Raw genomic sequence first — 19,561 nt, forward strand, 5'->3', positions numbered from 1 at the left:
GCTGTAGTGGAGAGTTTCTGTTTAAGTTTGACCATGGGTAGGATGATTCAAAACCAGAACATAGGTGCACAGGGTTACTTGTGATTCCGCCTGAGCGGAATACGGCCGCCTCGGTTTGGTGTCGGACAGGGGACCTCGCGCTGGTGGTACGGGCTTCTTCCCACGAGGCAGACAGCAGCCTGTCGTCAAATATGCACGAATTAATTACGCAATGCCCGCTTATAGACAGATGACACGCTATATTTCATTCAAGTTATTGGTATCGCGGTTTAACTGAGATTTGATTCACTGCGACTTCCCGTTCGTCCTCTTGCGCCGCACAGCCGCGACTGACGCCAGCGGTCTCTGCTCTTGTCAACAAATGAAGCGCAGGCAGCGAACTCGGAGAGACTGCACATACCTTTTAGTCCCGACAGTTCGCATCTAAAAGCAACTACGCTGCATGACGTAGTTTTGGCAGGATACTTGCGGACATATGTGCTCCGCTCGACCTCTCCCGAGCGAGAAAGAGGCAAACATTCGTAAAGCAAACGTCAAAATTCCGTCGCGCCTGCAAGGGTATTGCCGACAAGGCATTTAAATGTCCAGATTTTATGCCAGCAATCACGAAGTAGCTCCACGCCAAAGCCATTATGCGTCCCCACGGTCAGTATGGGAAAATAACAAAGCTCGTCAATAGGAAATATTAGATACGCCATCACAAACATGCACACTGTATCTAATGACAACGGTTTTTGCGGGAAGGTCGTCCCACTCATGTGTGAAAGCGCGAGGATACGAGAAGACCAGTTTCGGGTGTCGCAAGGAGGCAGCCGCAGTTTGCTAAGAAGGCGGTCGGTGCTTTCAGACACCCATAAAGCGTCGTGGTTGGATAACGGTGTCGGGTAATTACGAGGTGGTATGAGACTGAAGTACTTGGCAAGGAAGATGCTGTGATTTGAGTTGAAGGTTAATGAAGAACGCCATTCTCACGGACAGCGTCGGCCGAACAGCAGCAGCGGCGGGAACAACAACAACAACAACAAAGAACACGATGAAGCTGGAATGGTTAATCATCAAGCTTTTACGAACTGACGAGAAACCGAATCCTCTCAGACGCATAGCGTACGCGAGAGACAGATGTCGAAAACGAAGCTAATTAAGCAACAGAAAGCGTACGCAGAGCACGGAACTAAAACGCTGCAGGAAGTCATAAACAGTGAAAAAATATCTTGATTTTTCAGACAGCCGACTTTGCATGTTCAGGCGCCGCCTTTGCATGTACGTCATCATTTTGCCATTGCAATTACGATGCACTCTCCAGGTGAGTTTCGTCCAACAATGTAAAATTGGGCTTAGCTTGCGATAGATATATGCATTTGTGCAAATAGACATTGAATTTGTTACACTGAAAGTATACCGAAGTCGCTGTGTAGTTCGTCGGGAATGAACAACACTTCACGAAACAGTAAAAATGATGCGCGCTGTTGCTCAAACAGGCGTTTTGTTTGGTTCGCCTAAGGGTTTTGCTCGTCAAGTGCCTTTCTGTCATTTTCAACATTCGTGACAAGTAAGGAAAAAAAAGGAAGAGAGAGAGAGAAAGAGAGGGGGGCGGGGCGGAAAAACAGTCATAGTGTGACGTTCAGATAAGCTGCGACCAACAGTAGGCCTGTGTTCTTCAATTGAACTACAACGGTTTGAAATTCAAAAACACCGCGCATAAACAGATACTGTCCTTGGAAGATGACAAAGTGTCCAGAGAGATTGAAACACATTTGGAAGCACAATCTCTGGTGATCACCTGTGCACCGAGTTCGGACACGCCGTGAATAACGCTGAAAACAGTACACACATGCTCAAAAGCAGATGGAAAAATATTGTTTTATTTGTAGCTTATTGTAGTGCGAAAATTCAGTTGCCACTTCCTTTTTTGAACTTGTAATTGCTTATTGCTTTCATATCTTTGCCCGCTGTTTTGCAACGTGAGTCGTAAGTACGAATACCATGGAGGAACGCCCATACACCAAGGTACTTCATAGCGCTCAGTGTCGTCATTGTTTGCCGTTAACTTGCATTGAGTAGCGTACGCCGCACGAACGAGTAAATGTTCACAAAACCAATACGGATAAGCGATGGGGAATTCAGATTTTCCTTCTTTGCACTGGTTTGTTCAAATATTGCAATGCAAGTAGCAAACCAAAATATTCTCCGGTTAACTTACCTGCTTTTTCCACCCCGTTTATCTATCTATCTATCTATCTATCTATCTATCTATCTATCTATCTATCTATCTATCTATCTATCTATCTATCTATCTATCTATCTATCTATCTATCTATCTATCTATCTATCTATCTCAATCAATCAATCAGTCAAATAGTCAATCAAATAGTCAATCAAAGAACAACGTTTAGTAACTATGACCTCGAAGCATTTCGACAGTAGTGAACGCATAGAACGAAGGACAAACTAATACTCACAATCTGAATGATGTAATCAGGTGTTATACAATGCATTAATAAAATAAAATAGAAAAGCAAGAGAAATAGCAAACAAGCGTCATTCTTTTATGTCTATACGTTAGGGGAACGATAAATGTGACCGGCATATTTGTGCGAACAATTTAGAAAACACGCTGCTTGAACGCGAAATTAATATAAGTTGTTTAAATTCTAATGTTTTGCCTGCCAAAACTATTATCTGACCGCGAGGTACGCCGGAGTGGGGGACTTCGGATTAATTTTCACCACCTAGGCTTCCGCAACGTGCACGCAATGCACGGCGCACGAACATTCTTGCACTCCGCCCCCATCGGAATGCGGCCACCGCGGCCGTGGACGAACCAGCGATGAAATGTATGTAGTCATTGCGAAATACGTGTCAGTATTTCCTTTTTTATCTTTGCCGCATTAACTGCTGCCGATTGGTTGATCATTAGCACTTTCCTGAGCGTCCTGACGAGCCGACCACCCGTTAGAGTATGCATTTCCCCCACCCCCAGTGTAGGGTAGCAAACCGGATGCTGTTCTGGTTGACCTCCCTGCCTTTCCTATCCTTGTTCTCTCTCTCTGCCCGCATATGTTATGATAGAATGTTACGGCGTGCTTCATAGGGGCCAGAAGGGGACAAATTTCGACGCATGCCTCTGTAGTGGGGCTAAATAATAATTAATTTACTAGTGTCTCTATCTCTCTCCTCCCACCACCCCCCCCCCAAAAAAAAAAAAACCAAGGAGATTGAATTTATTAAGCCCGAGGCTTTCGGCGCCAACTCGGCTCCTTCCTTAAAGTTTAAACGGCGGATGGCTGTGGGGTGCGTGGTTTGATAAAATATTTTATGTGTTACTCTGTTATTAATACGTTTTATAGAATATTGCACAAAGTATACTCATAATAGAGGAAGTTGTTCCAGTTATTTTACAGGATATCTTATAAAGACGCAGTACGCCACCATCCGATTGTTTAAGATCTGCCGAAAGAGCCGAGTTGGCCCCTACACGCCACATTTAATTAATTTGAAGTTTTGGTTCAATTAGTTGTCAACTCCGTAAGGTATCGGGCCATATACAAAAAAAAAAGGGGGGGGGGGACAAATCATGGCGCCTATAGAGCTCATGACGTGTTCAGTTCGCACTCGAGTGTTTTTTTGTATTTTCGTGCCTTCATTCGTTTCTAAAGGCATACAGACGAACTTCCCGTAATTCAGACTCTCGGTCAATCCCCTTGCAAAGGAATGTGTCACTCGTAGCGACGCCGACAGCAACGAAACAGCACAACATGACGCTATATACGCTGTCTTCCTGCACGGTGTCTTCTAACAAGACCGAGATATGAGGCGCGCGGCGGTCCTTCCTCGCCAGATACGTTTATATTACGGAAGACAGTGCGACCGCAAATTCACCGTGCACGCTTATAACGCCTACTTTCGCCTACTTTCGCCTAAGAAAAGGCGTGCTTTCGTCTAAAGTGCTAGCCTTGCATATTTCGCTTCTATCACGTGTCAGACCAGCGAGCACTGATGGCTTAGCGGATGCCGGTTGAAGCACTGGCAGGGAGGAGGGCGTGCTGCTAGAATCGCGCCGTGGAGGCATCGCCGAATTTTATTTCGATCTCGTTTCTGACAGGACCTGTAGATCCAGCGTCGATCGCTTTCACGCTTCACAAGTCACTATTCAAGTTAATAAGTGGCCATCGCATTTATTCGTACCTAACACGAAATACCATCAGAATTTGAGAAAAAGCGGCAATAGCATTGGCAGCACTCGTAAAATTACAAACATTCGACGGCGTTTGTTGCTATATCAGAATACAAACAGGCAAGTTTATGAATATGGCCAAATTGTCGGTCTCTTCTTGGAGTAGGCGAGAAAGGTGTAAATAGTGTGCTTTCTTCAAGCAGCCATGAATACTATAAATGTCTGCTGGACAGTTTCAGATGCCGCGAATTGTTTAGTTTTGTCATTTGGCCGCAGAACTGAATTACGGTTATCCTCTCCAATGTCCAGTGACCCCACAAATGGCGACCTTACTTCTTTGACAAGTCAGAGTACAATAACTGCTTCCTATGGTCCAGCCTTTCAAATGGACGAGGCAGACTTCACTATTGAGAAACTGCGACAAGCGCTCAGCCTCTCCAAAGGCCGAACGGCCCCAGGTGAAGACAGTGTGAAGTACCAAGCATTGCGGAACATCGATAAGAGTTTTCATTAGCGTGTAGTGGACGAGTATTATGAAGTACGGAGAACCTGCGTAATCCTTACTGAATGTAAATTGGAATGTGGTAATACCAATTTTAAATCCCTTGCGCAGTGCAAGGCACCTCAAGTCCTACCGACCAATATACCTAACCTCAAATGTCATCAAGTTAATGGAGCTAATGGTCATGTTTCGCTTAGATGTGAGGCTAGAGAAGTTGAATTTTTTCCCTGATGCCAAGAGTGGCTTTCGTCGCCACCGTTCATCTCTGGACAGCATCTGGGACGTTGTGTCAGCGCGCGAATTTGCTAAAGGAAACAAGCCTTCCGCCTACATGCTCTTACTAGACACACAGCAAGCTTTTGATTCGGTTCCGCATAGGCGATTATTTTCGCTCTTGCAACCGCGGGAATTTCGGCTCGTCTGCTGCGCTTTGTGCACAATTTTTTTACCGCAGTGCCGGGCGAAAGTGCGTTTTTGAGGAATGAGTGAATCCCGCACTGCGATGTGCGGTGTCCCACGGGGCACAGCAATATCGCCGCTTCTGTTTAACACCGTACTCGCACGCTTCCAAGTCGCTTGCCTCGGGACAGTGACTTCCCTGTGGATTCTCTGTGGATAAGGGGCCCTTCGCGCCTTGTTTTGTGGCTTCGTACAAGCTTGCAAAGAGCTCTAAACTCGACTTCGGAGTACTTGGGTGAAGTTGGCCTGCAGATATCACCTGCGAAGTCGGTTGCAGTAGTGTATCATTCTAAACAATGCGATCGTCGTAAAATGAGCCGACTGTACCTTGACGAAACGCCTATAATCTGGGTGCGACGACACCGTTATTTGAGGTTAATTGTGGATGATCGCATATCTTGGCATCCTGCCGCTAAATTTGTACGACGCAAATCGCACTCCCCCCTTAAACATGTGGCTGCCTTGACTGCTAGAGGCGCTGGTTGCGACCAGACAACGGCTATCCAGGTGTACCAGTCATCTGTGCTCACAGGCATGATGTATGCGTCACCAGTCATGAACGTGCCGGCTAGTTCAATGGCCCAACTGGAACGAGGTCATCGCGTTGCCCTTCGACTAATGCTTAGATTACCTCGTGAGGCGAAATCTGTTGCATTACCTGAGGCTGCAAGCAGACCAGAGAGCTTTGTATCATATTGAGCGTCTGCACCGCGCATCCAATGGTCAATTGCTCCCCCTTGATCGTCTGATTCACCACTTTCTCACATGGGAACAATGGCGGCATTATTTATCAGCATTGCAGGCATTTCTGAACATGCTGCTTCAGTTACGCACCCGCTTCCGAAAGGTATCGCCAATCACGTACTCCCCATTTATTTCACTATCTCTGAAACACAAAAAGCCGTATATGCATGTTTCGGCCATACTATAATTGCCTCAGTCGCACATGTTCGAAAGATTTCCAAATTATCTTCAAGTATCTTCAAGACAATGACGGTCAAAGCGCCTCTGCAGCTTTTCTGTACCTTTCGACTCAAGTACAACGTATATTTCATATACCCCATCCCGCCTTGATTTTGCCCTGAAATACGCGCAAGATGAGTTAACCGCATCGAAGATTGTCATATTTATGGACTCCCGCGCTGCTCTTAGCAGATTGCAACACAGTCAGATTTGTTCAGTTGTGCGACGCATTACTGGCTCGGCTAACAAAATTGCATCACATGGAGTATCTCTCGTTGCCCAATGGGTGCCTTCACAAGCAGGGATCGCCGGAAATGAAGAGGCTGATCGGCTCGATTCAACATGCGCTATAACGACTGTGGCAGCGCTGAAATTTTGTGCTAGCTTGACGACGCTCGTCTGCTGATTCGTCGCCACCTACTCAAGCAGCATCCAGACCAGCGCGTCGCCAATGGAACGTTCTCGCTTCGTGTTCTCGCTAGAGCACAACTACTCCAGTTAAGGGTACGCTATGTGAACGTTGTGCGAACGTTGTGCGAACGTTTATAGCGACAATGATGTGTGGCCAGCCCATCGTGTACGTCTTGAGGTTACTGCGGCACACTTCAGCACCTGATATTGGAGTGTCCCGGCTTCACTGCGCAGTGCACGTAGCGTCGCTAGTGAGGGACCATCACCTCTTACGTCTGCGGCGTACGACACTCGATGAATGTTTGTATCCCAGTGGTTTTGCGTCGCGACGCGATCAGGTTCATTGCGCTATCCTTACTTTTCTAGAAGTAACTAAGTTAGGTTCCCGTTTGCAGCTTCTGTTTTCAAATGACAAGACCTCAGACACTATTTCTTCTATTTTACCATTCTTTATTAGCGTGACGTACTGGGTGTGTTCTGCTTTATTCTTTGAGATTTGTCACCTCGCTCTTACTTTCTTCTTTCCGCCCGTTTTTCCTATCTTCCATTTCTATGTTTCTGTCTCTTCCTTTCTGAAGAGCAGGCAAGTGTTGTGCCCCTTCGGGTGGCAGTCACCAGCCTGCTGTATGTGTTTTCAAAACAAATATTGATAACAATAATCCAGAGCGTGAAGTAAATACACTATCGAAGCGGCGTATATAACCAAGAACACCGACAGTCATCGCCGTAGTCATCATTTTTAAACAGGACGCGAATTTTGGTCAGAAGCAAGATCTATACAGCAACTTAAAAAGCATCGCCAAGACGCGCTTCCGATGCTCAAGGTAAAAATATTGTGGAATAAATGCTTTTAAATGTCGCAAAGGCACTCTTGTGAGCTGACATACGACAAAAATGGATAGGCTGGTAAATTTAGTCGGACAAATTAATTTCAAAAATCATGGAGCGCACGCTTTCGCTTGTAGCGAAGCTTCTGACGGAGATCCGTCTGGCCAGGTATTACCATATTAGCAATCAAAGCCTCAAAATTTATGGTCAGTGACAAGATATGTGATTGCTATAATACGCTTCTGCATCGAACTTTGTGGCCACAAACCCAATCATTTCCCTTTTCTTCTCCAATCTACGTCATCAGGTCACTCAGTACGCAATCTCACCTTTTCTTTACATGATCTACCCCTGACACTGACGAACACAATATACGGCTGTGTTTCAAGCTTCGTTCGGAAAAGAGAGATTGAAAAGGAAGAAATGAAAAGAGTGGAAACGGTAACCAGACACACTTCCATTATGCTAAGAGAAAGAAAGACAGACAGACAGAAAGAAAGACTCGAACAAAGAAAGAAAGCAAAGACTACTAAGAGTTCGTCCATTCGAATCTGTGCAGAGAGACCAGAAGTGATAACTGAAGTCTGTCGATCTCGGGAACTGCAGGAATGCACGTGTCGCTTTCTGAGTATACGACGCCGCGATCCAAGGACCTTTCTCGCCGAGAGTGATATTGAGCCCAAGTGATCTAACGTGGTAAGGAGATGAAGGCGCTTGTCGTCGTAGCGGGGCTAATCGCAGATGAGATGTTCCCCAGACTCTTCGCACCTGCAACTGTCGCGCGGAAGTGCACCTCGCATCCCAATGAGGAATGCATAGGCCTTTGTGAAGGTTACTTAAAAGCGGATGCCAATTCTACTTTACCCGAAACTGCCTCCACGTTGAAGATATCGGCTGAATTAATTAGCTTAGCAAGTGTGTACACGGTCGAGGGTACCTGCCGACTAAAGCAATGATTGATTTGTTTTTGCGACTGTGGTACAACTAAATTTGCCTTTTAAAGTGGTCTTGAGGCGGTTTAACGCTGTCCGAAGACTCGCTTAGGTCGGCACCATAAGTGGATACTAAAGCGAAGCGTTCTTTAATAGTGCCGACCCTCCTGGGTTTGGCGTGGCTGTTGGCTGCTCTCTGTAGCTAGGTCGATCTGTATCTCGGTGAATATAATTGTACTATGTATACGAAGATGCTGCCTTGCACAACTGTCCGGTGTCGGGCACAGTGCGAACCGGCACCGGATGCATCGTGCGAACCGAAGTGGGTCGGGGAGACATCTGATGCACGTAGGCGCGGACGTGAGCTCCAACACAAGCACGCCGTCGTCGCCACGTCCTCGTCACCGCTCGGTCACCTTCATTTTGTAGTGATTATTCCTTTGGTATCATGTCGTCGTCATCGTCCCGCCGCATTTATTCTGTCGCCGTATTTATTCTGTCCTCGTTACTGCGTTCTGGTTTCGTCGCCATCACGCGTCACGCCACCATCACCGTTCTGTCGTCGTCATTTCATCGTTATCGTACAGTCGTCATTACACCACCATAACCATGCTGTCATTGCATTGTGATCGAGCCGCTGTTGTCAAGCCGCCCTCGTCATTGCGTCGTCGTCATACAGTCTTCGCCACGCCTTCGTGTTCATACCGTTGTCGCGATGACGTCTTGGTCGATCCGCGGTCGTCATTCTAGCTTCGTCATGCCGTAGTAAAACAAAGACGTAACTGTCGAGGAAGGAAGGAAAAAGTGGAGAAGGAAAGGCAGGGAGGTTAACCAGTTTAGCTTAACCGGTTTGCTGCCCTGCACGTGGGAGCGGGATGGGGAGATGAAAGATGGGGAGGAAAGAGAGAGAGAGAGCACATAACACAGCACACACATCGTCAGTTACAGTCCGTCACTCTTGCGCGGTACGTGACATCACTGTCACAGCCGCTAGTCCAAGCCCGTCTTCGTAACTGTCAAAATGCAGATAGTACAGGAAATCGTGATTTTACCACCACGCGCCTCCCTCTTCTTTATCTTCAGGAATATAATGAAAGTGTCCGCGAGTTATGTCTCGTTCTAACTGGCTTAAAACCGTTAGGTGCGTTCCTGAGAGAAAGCCTGCAGGCACCGGCAGGGAGTCACCCGTTTGTATCTGCGCACGCTTCTTTTTATTACTGATATGATATGAGGAGATGTTGACGCACAATTTAAAGCGCCGGCTACTCCTTAGCCCTTGAATGGGTCTAGCCTACAACATACATGGGTTCAAGTTTACATATCAAATAACCTTCGCATACAAGCACCAGAACTTGACAAGCAACGTTTTCGCAGTAACCCTATGACGTAAGAAAGACGTGGTACATACAATATACGTGTTAAATGACTCCACAGTTCTGTAGAAGAAAGCCTCAAAAGTTCGAATGATACTGACGCCTAACAATACAGTCTCCAGTCAGCGGGTGGTGCATACATCATGTAAACGCATTATCACATATAGTCACGACAGAACAGAAAACATAGCATAATCCACAAACGCATACATATATATATATATACAGCGACACTGATATGAAATGAACATTAAAAGCGTTAATAAGGGCCAACAATGTCGCTGTCTTCGAGCAACGTTTTTAATTATTTTAAAGCATTTTCCTGCAAGGTTTTTGTTGGCCAAGGACTCGAAAGTTTGTTTAAACTGAAAGGTCTGCGGTATAAGGCAATTAGGGCTGATTTAAGTCAGCGTCTTGGTTTGTCGTGAAGTGGGCAGTCTAGAAGGAGGTGACGTATATCTTCATCTACAAATCCACAAGCACATTCGGGGGTTTCCGCACGGCGGATTCCATGTAAGAAATGTTTCGCGTAGGCATTTGCCTAGCCTTAATGGATGAATAACGGTTTTCATATTTCTGTATAACGACAATGAACATTGGAATTCAATAAACGGATCAATACGATACAAATCCGAGCTCTTAGAATTCTAGTCAAACCACGTATTTCTACACATTTTGAAAGACGTTGTCTTTATAATGCCGCGTAATTTATTCTTTGATATTGGGAGCGGAACCACATCATCTTTGAGGTGTGCTTGTCGTGCTGCTTCATCGGCTGCTATGTTGGCAGGGATGTTGCAATGCCCTCGTATTCACTGGAATGCTGTTTCATGCTTCGCTTGGCCATGCCTTTGTGAGGTCTTTAAGTGTTTCGTATATTATATTATCACTGAATGTCTTTCCTTTTGTGCTGCAGAGTGATGTTAGAGCCGCCTGTGATTCACTGAAAATATCCTATTTTTGCGCATCTCTTACTGACGTTACAAATTTTATCGCAGATAGAATTTCGAATAGTTCAGCCGTTGTGGACGAAGCAGCCCGAAATAACTGAAATGATTCCTGTTAATTGAGGTGCGGTATAACGAATCCTGAAGTGGAAGAGGTTGCTGTGCTGGAGCCATCTGTATGGACGTGTCTGTATCGTGAATACCGCATATAAATCTGATAAAATACTACTTGTTGAACAGCTTGAATGAACATGTTTTTTTTTTTTTTGGGGGGGGGGGATATCCCGTCTACTGACAATTCGATTTTTTGAAGTGCAAGCAGCCATGGAGAATATTCGACGTCTGTGTTCCGAAATTCATTTCTTGGCAATATATAAAGATTTTCTCGAATTTCTTTATGAACATAACTTCTAACTCGTTTTATTAAGTTTAGAGCCAATGGGTGGCTTTATGCTTCGATGATCGGCTCGCAACACTTTGGTGCACACTGTAAAAAGAGCCACTAAATCGCAGCGCTGACACAAGATAGTTTCCCTTAAAGTCGTATATATTTTTATTTGCCGCGTATTCAGGGATACTCTCCTTCGAGAGAAAGTCTTAATTTATTGCGCAAACCCCTATCCCACGTGCTTGCCCGTCGGCTTTGAGTAAATCAACGAGGAAGTTGGTGAAACTTGCCTGATATAGAACTTGCCAGTGCACCGTAAGCAGGTCGAATTGGTTATCACTTTTGACGTCTCGTGTCCGTCGATGCTGTTTTACATTGTAGGGCTGATTATAGATTGCGGTTTTAGCTCGAAGATATACGTTAAAGCTGCGATTGTGGGGTCGTGCCTGAGCTGTGGCACATTTCTTCGACAGCGTGGGCTTCCTTAGTGCGCATCAGAATGCCACAACGCTGAAATTATGGTATGTGACCTTCTTGGGAACGCGGCCACTACTGCGGATAACCGAACCTTCCGCGTTATGCCCCGAAGTGAAAGCAGAGCTCCAGACGGCACTGAAAAGCGTCGTGGCCTTGTTCTTTGTCGACGTTACTGTTTGTCAAAGTTGCCTCCACCGAAGGAAGGGGATGTAAGCACTGCGTGAATCGCATAAACTGCAGAAGGTATTAGCGTAATTTAGGAGCACGCTTGTCACACATATAGAGATATGTATTGAACAAAGCACTAGCAGCATCAACGAAGGCTTTCTTCGCCACGTTGTGCAATAACCGACGTGAAAGCAGCAGCAGCTTTTGCAAAATAACTTGATTACACGGCAAACGAGAGTTTATGTAGGCACACTACGCTGCTTATCGGCACACTTGCAATCGGTTCAAGAAAAGACGAACATACGCAGTGGACGAACTGCTGAGTCAATTCACACTTTTATCACACTTTGTTATACGAAGCCGGCAGGGGCCTAGGTGATTCACAGAGGTTCTTGTTCATATGTGCGCTTTGCCACCCGCCGACCGCTCTCGCTAATATGGCCAATATCGCAATTTTCTGTCCGCTTTTTTAGGAATAGTTCGAGAGTAAGACCATTCTTGCGAAAATATGTGCCCAGCTGGTCGTTACGGTCTAGATTATATACACAATGGCGTGAAAAGGAATGGAAAGCCCGTTTGCCATTGTAATGGTGCAAGTATTTAGCGGTGCCGTTTAGTGACATGCAGAAAGTGTGCGCGTGCAGAAAAAAACATCAGAAAACATTAGTGACGCCTGCACAATGAGGCAGGCGCCATCCCAGGATTACAGCCGTCATATTTTTTTTTTGTTGTTGTTGTTCAGCTGTTCCAGAACGTTGGCACTGCGGTGAGCAGCAAGTGCTTCGTGCTGCAGCGCACTGACAGGCATTCATACACTGACCCAAATAAGATCCCTCCCGACTCACTCAATTTCAGATGTCACACGCAGTCATGCAGGTTTTGATAGAAACGGAGCTCACTCTTCGGCGCTCAATGTGAAAGGATGGAAGGCATGAAACGCAAGCCATGAAACTAAGCTTGCGCTTTTTGCCTGAAGGAAAGTGTGTTGCTTCCGCGAACGCAAAAAGCGTACGTGTCCCATAAGATACCAACCATAAAGCAGAAAGTTCGGGTAGTTCTCAAAAGTGCGGGAAGTTCTGAACGTGAACGCTATAGCGTTCGTGGCGGATGCGAGCCTGTAAAATTCATGCACGAGCGTCAATGAATGAATGAGCAATGAATGAATTTAATCAATCAATCACTCACTCAATCAATCTATCTATCTATCAATCAATCAACCAATCAATCATTCTCTGTGTGCTATCATCAGCCCATCTAATACCTATTCAAACGTACTGGATCGCGATCCAGTATAGTTCTATGTCTTCCATGCATTTTCCGTAACAGCATTACGGAATTGATATCAATGCCGTATACATTCCATACCGCTTCCTTACAATACTATGGAAAACGCATAGTATTACTGGACGGCGTTTTGAACATTTCGGGAGGAAAAGGCAAATTACTTTCAGCAACGGGGAACACGGGCGATTAATGATGAACCCTAATATAAAGCTAGGCGGGCAATCTTTCTTTATTTTTATTTATATTTGTCTTACTTGGTTTCGCTCCGCAGAGGATGTGACGCATCCTGCACAGTGTTATCGCCGTGCGCGAGCTTTTTTAACGGAAAGAGAACACGACTATCGCAGATCAGCGAACCGTGCAGCGAATGACGTTTCAACAGAAGAGCAGCAACAATGCAGGATGTCTCTCGTGCCACAAACGCAGGAAGTGCCTTGAAAAACAAAAATGACAGAAAAATCGGAGAGCAAAAGTAGCAAAACGTCCCAAAAGCCGTAGAAAAACGGACGTGTATGAATAAGTGTAATAGCATCTGTATTTGATTCGCTACGCACACGACTTCAACAGAGCTAGTCTTAGCGGCATACGCGAATTCCATCTTCGTTACAAGCACTGTAGCACTGCAAGTGACTTGCAACGCGGCATTCCATTACTGAACGGGCTCCGAGATGGTATGGCAGTGCCGACACACGAAAACTTGCTGAACTAGAAGCGGTTCCTTTCACTGGCAGCAACGCCGTTCACGAGGACAATGGCGCCTGTCATTTTTCTTTGTGGTAGCAGAAGCGTCGGGTCTATGCCGTGTCGCTACTCATGTTGAGCGCGATAGTCTATACCACTACCATTACCTTAGGCGTCGTTTTCGTCATTGTTACGGGGAAAATTACCGGCTAATCAGCTTCCTCGCATGCAAGCGGTGGTGGCGCTGATCGTACAATATCCGCGCATACGGATAAATCACGGTGCTAGTGTAATGGAGAGAATCACAAGTGACCTGCCTCCAATATTTTGAGCGAATCAGCGTCCGACAAAGAGAGAGGAAATAGAAAAGAAATGAGTCCGAAACACTTATACGTCGTTACTTATACGTTACTTCGGGACCTTAAACCCCACCAAGTGTCATCAGTAGGCCTACAGAATTTCCGAAAGAAGCGCAGTGTTCGAGCTTACTGCTCAACGAATGTACGAACGAAGAGAAAATGGCGAAGTGGCAAGGCGTAAAGAAAGTATCCCGCGAAGGTGGAGCGAAATACAGGCATTATCAAACATGAAAGCGATCCGATTCCAGCAAAGACGGACGCAAAAGGCCACGCTTTAAGGCTTGTGTAATTCTTGTTGGGCAACGCCGCTGCTATATCCGGCGCTAGACAAAACCGAGAACTCCGCGCGCACGCTGCATCACAAGTGAGGGTATACGGAGGGAGAGCGGCGTCGACCTCGACGTGCGTAACGCCAGCGAAGCAGATATAAGTATCTAAACGCTCACAGATAGAGGAGCCACGACAGACGTCTGTTTAGCTCCTTCTGGTAAAAATAAAAAAAGAAGGCCTAAAACAGACGGCATCGTCAAATAAGCAACAAGGCGCAGATACTGAGAGAGCACAAAACGAGCAAAAGCGTGACGGGATTATCAATGTGGAGGAGAAACATTCGCTTGTTCTTATACTTCACTCAGCGCGTCGTGCGACGGAGTTTGGATCAAGAGGCGTTGACCGGCCCACCGGCTTATCTAGGCGGGGTGCGCTGGAGATCTTCACGGGGGGAAAACTCTTTCGACGGTCAAGTCGACCGCCAACACTCGATGCTGCCGGGTTCCGAGCAAGCACTTACTTCGCCAGACGAATGCCACGCCGTCACAACAAAAGGGTCCGCTCCGAAGCGTGCGCAACGACGTGACCACGTTCGAGGTGTCTTCCGTAGGGCATCCACCGCACGGGCTTATCTTGGCGGCAACCTGCCTCGGCGGCAGTTCGTACTAAACGCTTGTTTAAGTCTGATGCCGTTGCACCATGAGTTCCGGATGTGTGATTCGATCCTTTTTCTTTTTCTTTCTTTTTTTTTCTCTCTCCGTTATCACAACTCGCGCGTGGCGCGTTGGGGCAGTGTTACGCACACAGCTCGGTGTCCCCCGGCGCCCTAGTATCTTTCCGGCCAGGCCAATGTTCGAAGGTCTGCTGGCTTTCCTCCGCCACCCGGCGCAGTGGTTCACACGAATTTGGCAGTGCTTGCTCCGTGCTTGTGCAGGACGCGAACACTGCGATGCCCCGGCATGGAGGAACTCTCCCCAAGTGCAAGCAATGATGTGCACCCTTTGTACTCGAATCCTGCCCCGTGTGACTGAAATGACGGCCGGGTGATGCCAACATACCGCTGCTGCGACACGAATAGCGAAGTGCGGTATTTTACCACCTAGTTCGGGAAGTGCGCGCGAATCGAATGGGTTTCAAAAGCTTAGTCACTTTGATGTCGCGAGACACCACATCGCAATGTTGGTTAGCGTCAGCCTAAACAGTAACCAGAATATGGTGCACTTGAGGCGTTACCTCTACCTATAACGGGGAATCCCCTCTAACAGTGGTGAAGCCGAAAAGACAGACCCTACCAGAAACGTTCCCGCAGGAAGCGGACATACTTACGGAAAATGTCTCAACCGTTTCGAAAGAGGAAAAACACAGGATGATACCATTTATAGATGACATTGCTCTATTAACCAACATTGGAAGTAATCTATAGAACGTGATTGGAGTACTGGAACGGGAATATCAACAGGGGGTGTTGGAAACTGCCGCTAAGAAACTGAAGTTATGTTCAATTGTGTGACGAGGGCTACGCGGTGTGGACTCGCCAAGGCACAAGAAATATCCGGGAGCCTCTCTGCTCGGAGAAACGGGCCTCCGCCTTAACTGGACCGCTGACCTCAGCAAGTGGGCTCAAGGGGATTTGAAGAGCCTTTGTGAAGTTTGTGCACGTCGCGGAATTGCATCCATTCACGTTAAATTCGGAGGTTTTACGAGTCATAGCCACGACATGATCGCTAGGCACGCCGTAGATGGAGAATTATGATTAATTTTGACCACCTGCGGTTCTTAAACGTGCACCCAATGCACGGTACACTGCGCAACGTATACGGTGCATTTCGCCCCATCGAAATGTGGACGTCGCAGCCCGGATTTTATCCCGAATCCTCGGGATTACAGTGGCATTCATTCATATAGTGTTTGTATTTCGCCGTACGCCTTGTGAAAAGCTTTTTTTTTTAATAGAGAAGGCCTATGCCTAGGACATGCATTCATGTATGGCGCTCTTGATAAGCGAGAAATCGCAGACTAATAAGAACGAAGTTGGGTGTATTTGGCACCCCCGCCCCCCCTTATCCGGCATAACCGAAAAGTAAAGCATGTAATCAATGTATTCCGTCGTCGTTTGCCTTTGGATGCAATGCTTAAAGGCAAGAAAGAAAAAGAAAGCAGGAAAAGAAATCTCAAGGCGCTGTACTATCTGCGCTAATGCAGTTTCACAATTAAATTGTCTGCCACTCCTGTGTATGAGTAAAATACGACGTTTCAGATAAGTGTCTTTATTCCAGCACGCGCTTTCAAGATGTTTAAAGCTTGGCGTACTGATAAATACGATACGAGGAATCTATCATTCAACCGCTGTAGCATCGGTTTTGCAACAAGAGCGATAACCTGAGCTGCGTCTTTCTGCATTGCGCCACAGCACACAGGAATTGTGGGGACGAGGACAACCGGATCAGTCAGCCGTAAAAAAAGAAAGAAAAGAAAAAAAAGACAGCAAAATAGAGTCGGTATCCCTCACGGTGAGGGGCCTCAGCCTGAAATTAAGACGTGAAGCTGCGCTGGAGCGTGTGGCCTTGACGTTATATGAAGCTCTCACTGTGAGCTCGAGATTAGCTACATTTTTTTTTTTCGCTGCTTCCGTGGTCCGACAGTTTTCGTGCCCCCGAGTAGTTCTACTATTTGTTTCTGCGTTTTCTAGTAGATGTGGCGCAATTTCCGGCCGAAGCTTCAGAGATCTTGAAACCGCGGTGCTGACACACACAGTGTATCGACCACCTGCAGTCGACATCGATCCGTGAGAAAGTGTTATCTCATCCACAACTTAAAGCACGGCGAGGATGTCTTGGTATCTCTGACACGATCTGCGAGCACTCGGAACACGAATATTGACGTCACCGCTTTGCGCGACGCTCCGTAAGTGCTTAAATAAAGTATTTTTAGCCAGGTGAAAGTGGCTCATGCGATGCCAAGGACGTCCTTCGTTCTTAATACCAAAAGGCGTCAAATTGGCTCTCCCACGTACTGCTCCGGCGCCTATTATCTGCCATAGATAATCTTTCCATTGCGACACACAGTAGACAAAGAGGGTTTATTTATTCGTTTATTTATTGTACCTTCAAAGCCCGAAAGCGTTACAGAAGGGAGTGGAACTAAATACAGAGCATGTGTAGATAACAGGGTATAATAATAACAAGAAAAAAATTAGAAAGTGCGGATTAACAAAAGTATTCTTCAATAGTAGTTCTTAATAGGGTTACGTTGCATTACAGTTCATCATACAGCAATTGAAAAGATGCCTGGTTGTCTGTCGATGCTGCCACAAATATTCCATTCTTTTTCCAGGGAAGGCAACAACCCTATGGAAAAGAAGACCATAACTTACGGGCAACTGCTGGATGACGTCTGCAGATTCTCCAATGTCCTCAAGGCAAAAGGTGCGAACCCAGCGTTGCTCCTCATGTACAGTGCACTGGTGTGACTGGTGTTGCCTATATACATTGGTTGGAGAGCGCCGCGCATTTTGTATCAGAGAGGAGCTCTGCGCTATAAATAATACTGCAAGTAAAAAGAGAGGTCGTTTACTTCAGTTCGAATCAAATATAGATGTTGTCAGTAGTGCTTTTGATCAGTGCACTGAAAAAGCTTGTATGCGGTGGATGTTATGATAATAATAAAAAAACTGCCGCATGCGATCTTGGAACCAATTGATAGCAACCATTTCGCGTTAAAGATTTTTCTTGGCAAACTACTGAGTAAGGAAAGAAAAGCAACCAAAAATACATTCTCAAAGGGTCATGAGACACCAACTTCTATCAATCACACTATAGCTGCCAAGTTTTCGCTACATTTTAGCAAACTTCGTGCAGAGGCTTGTGGCAGCTTCTCAAGCCTTGTGGCCGGTAATCACGGACTGAAGCAACACAGCAACACATGCTGGCCAAGAAAAACGATTCGGGGGTTGTTATCACACATCCAATTGCTGGTTAAATTCTTTATAGTGAGGCAATATAAAAGAACAAATACCAAGATATGCGTGCGTTTACACCGACCAATTCTCGCAGGTTCACAACTTTGTGAATTTTGTCTCCTGATTGGCTGCCACCGCCACAGATGTTGAGACATAAGCGAATGCGCAGAACTCGCCAGGCCGGGATCGCACTTGTATTATTCCTTTAAATCCTGTTCTCAAACTGTCCCGACTCTGAGCTCTTTTTCGACTGCATTAAGTGTAGGGCACCGCTACTACACGAACGTGTTCAGTAACGTGCTCCTCGACATACCCTCCTCGGCAACAGCAGTTACGATCCCCTTACTCCTCGGTACGCTTTAAGAATCCTACGCAGTGCAGACAGCAACTCCGCGGTACTCCTGAAAATTTTCGGGAGAACTCCAGTGCACCATGAGTACACCTGGAGACTCCTGGACAACGACGCGTGGAGAGTCCTCCAAAATTTAAATGAGCATACACCTCACACGAGGCACGTGCGCGCGCTGCCCGCAGAGCCGACTATTTGCAAGAAGGACATGCCATATACTGAGGTGCAACATTCTTGTGTCAGTTGTACGTGGCTGGTTGTGGCATTCAAAAACATCTATTTTCTTTCCTCATGGAAATGAGTGGCGCACTTTGGTGCGACAGTTGCGCTTGTGCGGAGTCTATCGGACATCTATTGCACCTGTCCCACCTGTCCCTGTTCTAACTACCGGCCCCTTCTACTCCTCACCACATTGTAGATCACCGGGATCCTAGATCATTCACGGTGACAAAAGTACTTAGGCCGTGGCCACACTCGTCAAAAGCCCAGAAAGTAATACGAGCATTACTGCAGTTACTGAAATTGAGACTTCAACAAACGCCTGTAGTTTCGATTCGCACCTGCGAACTAAGCGACACTCTCAGTGTTTTCTTTATCTTTTTCTTTTCATCTCTTGACCTCTTTCTCTATGCGTAGGATAGCAAGTCGGAGGCGCGTCTAGTTGACCACCCCTGCCTTTTATTTCCTTCTCTCTCTCTCTCTCTCTCTCTCTCTCTCTCTCTCTCTCTCTCTGCCATAGTGACAAAGTGTAGCGTCTGGCAAGCTCGCCCCATTTTTTTTATTTATTAGCCTATTTCTTCCATACTAAGTATCCGCCACTTCTACATGAAAATCAAACCAATACGAATCAGATCACCCTCGATCAACGCAGAGGGCCAGGTTGTGCAGGGCCGTGAGCAGTGGTACGGTGCACAAGAACAAACCGAGATAAAACAGTCAGCGTTTGTCGACGCACAAATCCGTATTATCTAGGTCGTGGCGTATAGTAGTCAGAATATTCGGCTTGTAAATGTCGTCGTCGTCGTCGTCGTTCGTCGT

At 46.4% G+C, this 19,561-nt stretch overlaps 2 protein-coding genes across 2 annotated transcripts in view; one reads left to right on the forward strand and one right to left on the reverse strand.

The window, feature by feature from the left end:
• Elp1 (elongator complex protein 1) overlaps nt 1-19,561 on the reverse strand; it is a 230,558-nt gene that overhangs the window by 157,403 nt on the left and 53,594 nt on the right. The gene's annotated exons all lie outside the window — the stretch shown is intronic.
• Nucleotides 1-19,561, forward strand: part of LOC142571955 (acetyl-coenzyme A synthetase, cytoplasmic-like) — a 57,906-nt gene that overhangs the window by 803 nt on the left and 37,542 nt on the right. The window contains exon 2 of the mRNA XM_075680707.1: nt 17,550-17,641. Coding sequence (XP_075536822.1) covers nt 17,550-17,641 — 92 coding nt within the window. The remainder of the gene's footprint in view (nt 1-17,549; nt 17,642-19,561) is intronic.

Source organism: Dermacentor variabilis, chromosome 2, assembly GCF_050947875.1.
Source record: "Dermacentor variabilis isolate Ectoservices chromosome 2, ASM5094787v1, whole genome shotgun sequence".
Taxonomy (NCBI): domain Eukaryota; kingdom Metazoa; phylum Arthropoda; class Arachnida; order Ixodida; family Ixodidae; genus Dermacentor; species Dermacentor variabilis.